The sequence below is a fragment of the Anomaloglossus baeobatrachus genome, chromosome 5, assembly GCF_048569485.1.
Source record: "Anomaloglossus baeobatrachus isolate aAnoBae1 chromosome 5, aAnoBae1.hap1, whole genome shotgun sequence".
In the NCBI taxonomy this organism is placed as follows: domain Eukaryota; kingdom Metazoa; phylum Chordata; class Amphibia; order Anura; family Aromobatidae; genus Anomaloglossus; species Anomaloglossus baeobatrachus.
Window position 1 is genome coordinate 110,939,142 of NC_134357.1, and position 10,275 is coordinate 110,949,416.

General features: G+C 39.5%; 1 protein-coding gene across 1 annotated transcript; it reads right to left on the reverse strand.

The window, feature by feature from the left end:
- Nucleotides 1–2,886: 2,886 nt before the first annotated feature.
- LOC142313362 (D(1C) dopamine receptor) lies at nt 2,887–5,117 on the reverse strand. The gene has a single exon (XM_075352377.1). It carries the CDS (start codon nt 4,618–4,620, stop codon nt 3,223–3,225), a length of 1,398 nt encoding a protein of 465 aa, XP_075208492.1. The 5' UTR covers nt 4,621–5,117; the 3' UTR covers nt 2,887–3,222.
- Nucleotides 5,118–10,275: the final 5,158 nt, after the last annotated feature.

Here is a 10,275-nt window from a genome sequence, read left to right on the forward strand (position 1 = left end):
TCTCCACACAGTACGATGGACCCCACAGAACCCTCCATACTGTATAATGGCTTGCACATAGTATAATTACCCCCACTAGCCCTACAAAGAGTATCATGGCCCCTCTACATAGCCCTGCAAACAGTATAATGACCCCCCCATGTAGCTCTGCAAACAGTATAATGGTCTCCTACATAGCCCTCCAAACAGTCTAATTAGCCCGCACACTGCTTCTCAAACAAAATAATTGACCTCCATATAGCTGCCAAACTGTCCTGATATAGCCCTCTAAACAGTATAATTGCACTCATATATCGCTCCAAATAATATAATGGCCCCTACATAGGCCTCCGAATAGTATAATGGCCCTCACATAGTCCTTCAAATAATATAACAGCTCTCATATAGCCCTCCAAACAATATAATGTCCCACACATAGCTCTCGAAACAGTGTATTGCCCCTATATAACCCAGCCCTCCAAACAGTATAATGATCCACCATAGCCTTCCAAATAGTATAATGGCCCTTTCATAACCCAACAAGTAGTATAATGGCTCCAACATAGCCCTCCAAATAGTATAATGGCCCCCATATAGCCCCGTAAACAATAGAATGGCCCTCATCTCCCTCTGAAAAGTATAATGGCCCCGTATAGTCCCTTAAACAGTATAACTGGCCACCACATAGCCCTCGAAACAGTATAATGGCCCCACAATGTCATCATTGATTAAAAAAATACCTCTCCTCATCCCTCTACTGTTCCAGTCTCCGCAGCCTGTGTTCTGAAGCTCAGCACAGATCTGCAGAGTGGTCACAATGTTGTGAAGTCATTGTGCCTGCTGGGCAAAACATCAGAGTTCAGACACACAGGTAGAATGATGGAGGAAGAAGTGGACGGCTGGCTGCGCCATCATTGCTTTCAACTGTAAAGTGTTTTTAATTTTAATATCTCATCATTTGATTAGTAAACATTACCTTAGTATAAGCTTATGAGAACACACTAAGTTTTTATGGCCAAAGTTTTCTCATTTAACATTAATTGCATAAAGCTGAATGTGCTCATCTAGACCGCAGCGGTCCCTCAATAGTTAAAATTGTAAAACCTCCCTGTGTAAAATAATATGTGAATGACTCTGAGTCCAACCTAATGGATATGGGGATAGAAACAATACAATCTTTACATGCATAATTATAAAAAAAAGACAAAAAAACACTGCATTTATAAATGAGTTTAATGAAGAGACGTAATGGTTAGATACACAGCAGTAGGGAATAGCTGGCTGGAGACAGAACACTTTACATCATATAAAGACCGGATACTATAAACAGCTGTTTGGTCAAATTTGGTCTCATGGTCATCACTGGAGAACAATATTTATTGAAAATTGATTAAATGATTTACAGACAGGTTGTTGGACGTATTGAACAGATGTCTGCCTGACTGAAACCACTTGTTTAGTTATAAAGTGACTCCAATTTTTTTATTTCACATGTCTCAATCTGATGCCAAATCTAGGAGTGGATAACAAAAGACGGAGAGTCTTTTTCAGAATTAGTTTCCTTACCTTACAATACATTCTTTAGGCTAGATTCAGATGTCAGTGATTCTGGTACATATGTGACAGTTTTTATACGTACTGGACTCATGGACATACATAGACCCATTAAAAACAGTGGGTCTGCGCACACATCAGTGATTTCTCACTGACCATGTCTCCGTGCGGCGTACAAACGTATCTGTGATTTACGCACGGAAACAAGTCCGTTTTTTTCTGGCATCACTGATGTCCCACGGACCACACTATGGTGTTATCCATGAAACACGTACCAGAAAAACACGGACATTGACAATAAAAATCTTTTTAAACTCACCTGTCTCCAGCAATGCTGTCTCCGACTGCTGCTCTCTGCTGCTTCCTGCCCGGCTCATTATTCTCATACATATGCAGTTATGCACAGCACAGCTGACCCAGAAGTAGCTGCATCAGTGAGAAACACAGCGGCCGGACACAGTATCTGGGAGAGTTCAGCACCATGGACAGCGGGGACAGATGAGTTTATCTCCATGTGCGATCACAGATCACTGATGACGGATAGCACATGGATAACCCACGTGTGCCGTGAATCACAGCACACACAGGGACATATGCGTTTTAACACATCAGTGAAAAACATCTGTGTTTTTCAATGACGTGTGAAATGGAACTGCTTACAAAATCTCCACCATAAGGCTATGTGCACACGTGGCAGATTTTTTTCCGCACAAAAAAGCATGTTTTGGTAGGAAAAAAGCTGCTGAAAAAAGTGTGTTTTTATGCTTCTTTTCATGCTTTATTCAGCTTCTGTTCATGCTTTTTTCATCCTTTTTTTCCCTTTATTGAGATAGGGAAAACGCAGGGAAAAAAAGCAGAAACAATTGACATGCTGCTTCTTTTTTCTGCAATAAAATCTGCACAGCAAGTCAGGATTCTCATAGATTTTGCTGTGTAGCTTTTTTCTTTGCTTTATTGATTTAAATCTGCAAGAAAAAAAGCTTGGAAAAAAGCAAAGTGTGCAGAGAGCCTAAGGTGTGTGTAAAAGCATGCTCATAAGAAAATTGCTCCATTTATTACCAATTTAGGTCAACATTTTCCATACCAGAAACCTGAAGGTAGGAATACCTATAGCTTATCAAAGTCTCTCCTTTTTGAAGTTACTGAAATGTAAATTACCATAATAGAGAAGATAGCAGAATATTAAAAATATTTACGGCTATAGAGGAGATCCAGCTCCAGATGGGGTAAAAAAATTCCAGATTTTATTGAAATGTATTAATATAGTGATAACATAAGAAAAATGCACTGATCAGCAAGTAACTCCCTGCTGATCAGTGCATTTTTCTGCTGTTATCACTATATTAAGGCATTTCAATAAAGTCTGAATTTTTCGCTCCGTCTTGAGCTGGATCTCCTCTACATCCTTAACCGTTTGTGTCCATGGCAGTGGCTATGTTCTGCATCAGAGAGCTAGCTTTTTCTCTTTTTTTTGTTTCTAAGAATAGTCCCTGAGATTTACTAACATCAATGATGTAGATCAGGCAGAAAAGGGCAGCATTGTCTAGGGGTATGCCATTCCTGTTGCTAAATGATAGTAACCAATCAACATAATTGACATCAAATCAATTGGAGTATTGATCTAATGATTTACGTATAGAGATTTACGTATAGTGACTGTGATGGTTGGAGATGTTTAGTGTTCCATATCTAGTATAGCTTTGTGGTGAATTGATTGTCTTCATCAGTTACTGCATGTGGATGACATTCTAGGGGTCCCACAGAAGTAAATGGAGTGATTGTGTCCAATGATATTTCTGCCTCACATTCAAATTGAACAGTAACAGGTAAGAGTAAGGTTTTCTGACTCCTGGTTCCATGAGAATTCGATATCACAGACACTTTGTCAAAACAATGTCCTTCCAAATCCTCTTGGTCTTGAGTCACAACATTGGGGAGCTGGGAGCTATTGAAAGGGACTGGTATGTCTTTCTGAAAAGTGGTGTCATGATGGTAGGACACTAACTCATTGCTGAAGTTGATGGCTTCCACATTGGTGCTAGAACAGAATCTGTTGCATCCCAATATTGTAGTAAACGCTTTTCTAAAATCTGCGTTAAATGCATAAATAACGGGGTTCAGGGATGAGTTGGCCCACCCGAACCAGACAAATATGCTAAATGTGGTCTCACTAACACAGGGGGGTTCTGGATCACTGTGTCCTGGAAGACCAAGGTGGCAAAAGGGTACCATGCAGTTTAGGACAAAAAATGGCAGCCAGCAGAATACGAATACTCCCATAATAATGGACAAAGTTTTCAAGACCTTGGTCTCCTTCCTGAAAGAAGTCTTTAGTGAGTTTTCATGGGGACAATCGGAATGGCAGCTTTGAGCATGCTCTACAGCTCTTTCAAGAGATGAGATCCTCCTGATCTGAGTCTGAGCTATCCGATATATTCTTGTGTATGTCCCAATCATGATAACCACAGGTATGTAGAAGCTAATGAGAGAAGAAGATATGGCATATGTCCTATTAAGGCTGGAGTCACAGTTCTCTGTCTGGTTGGTAGCATTGAGCTCTCCAAGGGTCCCTTGAGATTTATGCCAGCTGAGCTGAACTGGAATGAATGATATCAAGATTGATAAAGTCCATGCTACACCAATCATGATGAAAGCCACCCTCTGAGTCATTTTTCTCTCATACCTGAATGGACTTGCAATCGCCCAATATCTGTCTAAGCTAATGATGCACAGGTTCAAGATAGAAGCAGTGGAGCACATTATGTCAAATGCAATCCATGTGTCACAGAAGTTTCCAAAGAGCCAGTACCCTGCTACCTCAGTCACTGCCTTCCATGGCATCACCAGAAGGGCAACAAACAGATCTGACACAGCCAAAGAGATGACAAAGAAGTTGGTCACCTTGGACCTAAGATGTCTGAACTTGATGACAGCCAAACATACCAAAGTGTTCCCCAAAAGAGTGGAAAGTATGAGCAAAGACAACAACAAGCCTGTGAGTGCTCGGAGGCTCAAGTCCTTGCTGGCAACATCAAGTTCTGCATTTAACACATTGATTGTGACATTGTAAATGGAGAGGTTTTCCATGTGGTGGACACCAGGTGATGTCCACTCTTTTTTTTTTTAGAGGTGCAGTTTTCACTCTTGAATGCTTTTATCTCATTTCTAAAATTTTCAGGAATTTAAAAGTCAGCAAAAATAGAAAATACAGGGAACATACACAGAATTATAAGATGATCAGCCAGAAAGAGTCTATTGCAGGCTCTGGTTTACGAAGCTCAAACATGACCATAATGTACAAAAAAACACAATAAAGTAGCTACCTCCTCATATTTTAAGATGTGCTTGTATCCAACAAAAGAAATCCAACCAAGATCCAAGAGCAATGTCTTATCAAATCCATGGGAGGAGGAAAGACAAATGACCATTTTATGTTCCTTGAAGGAAACCCAAGAATCCTGTTGTGTCAGTGTAATGCAGATCCTGAGTGTAGCTACCTCCCAGCCAGGAGCAGAGGAGAATCATGTGTGCTGGGCTCAGAGGCAGCGCTGCATCACTGCTCAGTGCGATCATCCAGCCAAATACTCAGCGCTGCTCAAATCCTCTCTATTGGTTTGGGTTATAAATAGACTCCCAGTCCTCTTCTATAGGGCAGGTACTGCTGGGCTCCACTGCTCAACCTGCAGTTGCTCAAAGTAACCTCTTCATAGCCACTGAGCTTTTCTGACTTTAGTGTCTTCCCTGGGTTTTTATATTGCTACTATATTTGCTAGATAGATGTAAGTAGATAGATAAATATTAGATAGATACTGTAGATAGATATAGTTTTGATAGATATATAGATATACATCAATAGTGATTAGACAGATAAATTAAATGGATATGATAGATAGATAGATAGATAGATAGATAGATAGATAGATAGATAGATAGATGGATAGAGGCCACTGCTACTATGGGCTAATAAATCACTCTGATTCTTTTTGCCATACTGCTTGGTGTGCTGCTTCCATTTATTATTTTTTATCTGAATGGTTTGTTTTTTGCCAGGGAGGTTTTGCACCCACTTTACCCTGGTAATGCTCATACTTTTTTTTTTTTAGATCGATAGATCAATAGATGGATAGATAGATAGATAGATAGATAGATAGATAGATAAATCGATAGATTGAGATACATAGATAGATAGATAGATAGATAGATAGATAGAGAGGAGAGCCCAATAGATAGACAGATCAATAGATAGAGAGATCAATGAAAAGATAGATTAATATCTATACTGTGTATATATATATATATAGATAGAGCAATAAATGGATAAATAGATCAATAGAAGGGTAAATAGATAGATAGGTAGATCAATAGATTGATAAATAGATGATGGATCAATAGATGGATAGATAAATTATAATAGATAAATAAATGATAGTCAAATGATAGATAGATTAGATTTGGATAGATAGAGAGATCAATAGATAGATAGATCAATAGATAGAGCAATAGATAATAGCTAGATAGAGAGATCAATGGATAGATAAATAGATGGATAGATAGATCAATAGATAGACAGATAAATGATAATAGATCAATAAATAGATAGATAAATGATAGATAGATTAGATTTGGATAGATAGATCAATGGATAGATAAATAGATGGGTAAATAGATAGATAGACCAATAGATATGCAGATAAATGAAAATAGATCAATAAATAGATCCATAAATGATAGATAAAAGATAGATAAATAAATGATAGATTAGATTTGGATAGATAGACGGATAGATATATAGATAATAGGTAGATAGATAGATAGATAGATGAATAGATAGATGGATAGATAAATAGATAGATAATGGATAGATAGATAGGTAATGGATAGATAGATAGATAGATAGATGAATAGATGAATAGATAGATGGATAGATAAATAGATAGATAATGGATAGATAGATAGGTAATGGATAGATAGATAGATAGATAGATAGATAGATGAATAGATGAATAGATAGATGGATAGATAAATAGATAGATAATGGATAGATAGATAGGTAATGGATAGATAGATAGATAGATAGATAGATAGATAGATAGATAGATAGATGAATAGATAGATGGATAGATAGATAAATAGATAGATAATGGATAGATAGATAGGTAATGGATAGATAGATAGATAGATAGATAGATAGATAGATAGATAGATAGATGCAGCTACTGGGTGTCTAGTCTATCTCTATCTCTGAAGCTTTTCCCTATGCTTTGGTTTTGTGTTAACCCCTTTTCTTCTTCCCACATTATTTCTTGTACACATCTCCCATTTCAGTTTACAGTGACATCCAATGGAACATTTAATATTCTACCATATTCTGCTAATTCAACTGAAAATAAATCATAAAAAAACACAAAGTAAAAATAGACAAAATGATAATATTGAAGGACCAATAAGATGCAATCACAAGAAAAATATGATCAGGTGCACTCCAAGTAGATCCATAACTCATGTAAACATTTCCTCTCTGAAGTTTGATATGTACACAATATGTAATAAAATGTTGCTGCGTTTCACAGATTTCTTCTTTTCGCTGATGGTAATGACATTTTGACGTCAGCACAATCAATTTTGGTTCAATATAAACACTTACATCATTTGTGCTTAATCTTTTTGTGCATTTACCTGGCAATTATTCAGATTACCCAGAAATGAACAAATTGTAATAGTAAGTGCCAAGAGTTAACAAAAGTGGTTACAATCCCATTCTGTTTACTGTGATCTCATAGGAGACACATTATGGGGATTAACAGGTTCGCTTTGCTACAATGAAAATTAATTTTCCTACAGTAATTACTCCCAGCATGGCGAGATACAGTATCTCTGAGTATACACAGCCCGAGAATTCTTATTAAATTATCAGGATTAGAGAGAGAAATATGTAAAGCCATAATAAGTAGTGATTTTGTTGTGAGAGTACTAATCTGTGTACTTTTCTGTAAACCCTGGCAGTTTGACAGTACTCTAGAAATCGTGTATTACAAGGCTCCCGACAGAGCAGCAGGAGCAAGACTGAACCCCCCACTATATACACTATCATGTCTTTTTTTTTTTAAGAAAATGCATACTGTCTATCAAAGCCCTGTTGTTTACCGATATCTCCCCACTTCCCGCAAACTTCACTGTTCATGCAATTTTGCTCTCTAGTTCAATCAGTCTCCAGCTGTCTCCATCAAACCTGTGACAATTCTGACTGCACGATGCTGTCAATTCTATATGTTCTGTTATTTTGAGTTCTTCATTTTGCTGAGATTCAAACTAGATAATCACAATAAATAATAAATATTGTAAGGCAATAATGGGAGCTATATGAAGATGATGGATTGATAATGGATAGATAGATAGATAATGGATAGATAGATAGATAGATAGACAAACTTGCTGTAGGAATACATTATTTTTAACCTGTTATGTGTAGGGCACCGCACTCCCTCGTAAATGGTCCGGTTGTGGGTGCGTCTCTGTGTAGGATACATTGCACTTAATTGCTCCTGCAGGACACCGTCCATCTTTCCAACCACACTTGCAAGGGCTCCCAGGCACAGTGAGTTCACACCACACCAGGGTCTCTGTAACAAAACAGTCTTTAGTTTCGGTTATCAGATGCATAGGAGACAAGTTGTACAATGCTCTTCCTCTCTGACTGGGGTATTCCTTCCCTGTAGAACAACCATATGATCGCAGCGGCAGCCCTCCTTCCATACAGAAGCTCTCACTATGGTTGCAGCGGCATCTTTGCCATTCCCAGGCTTCCGTATGAGCAGCAGTAGCCTTAGCTTTCTTTGTCAATACCCTCAGAATGTTTCACATGGGTCTACAGCACCCCAGCATCATCTCATCTTTCTTGATCCAACTCCACATCCACGTCATATTCTTGTGGCTTCACTATGCCAGCTGTGAGGAGCTTTAAGCTCCAGACCTTTCAAGTTTGGCCTTAGGTTTTCAGGACCAACCCTGGCACCTAGGCCCTTTTCCTGCTAGGCAAAACCTTAATGGTTGTGGGTAAAGGGGGCTTTACACGCTACGACATCGCTAATGCGAACTCGTTGGGGTCACGGATTTGGTGACGCACATCCGGCCGCATTAGCGATGCCGTTGCGTGTGACACCGATGAGCGATTTTGCATCGTTGCAAAAACGTGCAAAATTGCTCATCGTGACATGGGGGTCCATTCTCAAAAATCGTTACTGCAGCAGTAACGAGGTTGTTCCTCGTTCCTGCAGCAGCACACATTGCTCCGTGTGACACCGCAGGAACGAGGAAGCTCTCCATACCTGCCTCCCGGCCACAATGCGGAAGGAAGGAGGTGGGCGGGATGTTACGTCCCGCTCATCTCCGCCCCTCTGCTTCTATTGGGCGGCCGCTCAGTGACGTCGCTGTGACGCCGCACGGACCGCCCCATTAGAAAGGAGGCGGTTCGCCGGTCACAGCGACGTCGCCGGGCTGGTAAGTATGTGTGACGGGTCCGGGCAATGTTGTGCGCCACGGGCAGCGATTTGCCCGTGTCGCGCAACAGATGGGGGCGGGTACCCACACTAGCGATATCGGGACCGATATCGCAGTGTGTAAAGCCCGCTTTAATCTCAGTGGCTAGAAGGACCTTGGGCGTGATTGGCTTGGTTAGTGGGCTCGCTTCTATTATAAACAACTCCATAACCATGTGGACTTAAAAAAAAAAATGTTTCTTCCTGGTATCAGCTATGTTGGCGGAGACCCGGCCCCTTCTGGTCACATGAGCATGACATCAGCAGAGGTCTCTTAGCCCACTGGGATTTAGCCTTTATCAAACCTTAACTGACTGCCTATCTCAAAATGGCTACTACTATGTACCTTAACTCCTGCCAGGACTAATCTTAACCCATTATACATTTAATCTAGTCTTCCGTGATATCTAAACTGGCCGCAAGATGGCGACATTCCTATGCGATTTGTAAGTTAAAACTCTATATACTGTATATCTGATTAGTACATCTTACTACACATTGTTAACATATTATCTCACAGTACAGACATGAAATATACAGCATAATCATCATCTTCATCACAGGGCTCGACCACCATATGCTCTACATGATTATATAGTTACATAGTTACATAGGTTGAAAAAAGACCTAGGTCCATCTAGTTCAACCTTCCTCCACCAATTATACATTTTGTCATTAAGTCACTTATAACCAACAATATTATGTGTACTGAGGAAATCTTCCAGCCCTTTTTAAAAGCTGTTATAGTATCTGCCATTACTACCTCTTGTGGTAGGGCATTCCACAGTCTGACTGCCCTAACTGTAAAGAACCCTTTCCTATTTAGCTGCCGGAATCACTTTCCTTCCACTCGCAGTGAGTGCCCCACTGGTCTTTAGTATTGTCTTTGGAAGAAATAAGTCATGTGCCAGTCCTTTATATTGACCACACATGTATTTATACATATAAATGAGATCTCCTCTGAGACGTCTTTTTTCTACGCTAAATATATCTAACTTTTACAGCCTGTCATCATATGGGAGGCCTTCCATTCCTTGTAGTATACACCGTAGGAGAAAAAGCCCTTAAAATTTCAATTCTTTAATGATAAAGTTTAAAATGGATATCCCAACATGAATAACACACATGAATAACGCACACATGTATACAAACAACAAAAAGGAAAAAGTGCTGCAGTGCAGACTGGGAGTGGTCACCGCCCCTTCAC

Excerpts from the sequence above, each read along its gene's own strand:
- LOC142313362 (XM_075352377.1), bottom strand. The coding sequence starts at position 4,620 with ATGGAAAACCTCTCCATTTACAATGTCACAATCAATGTGTTAAATGCA.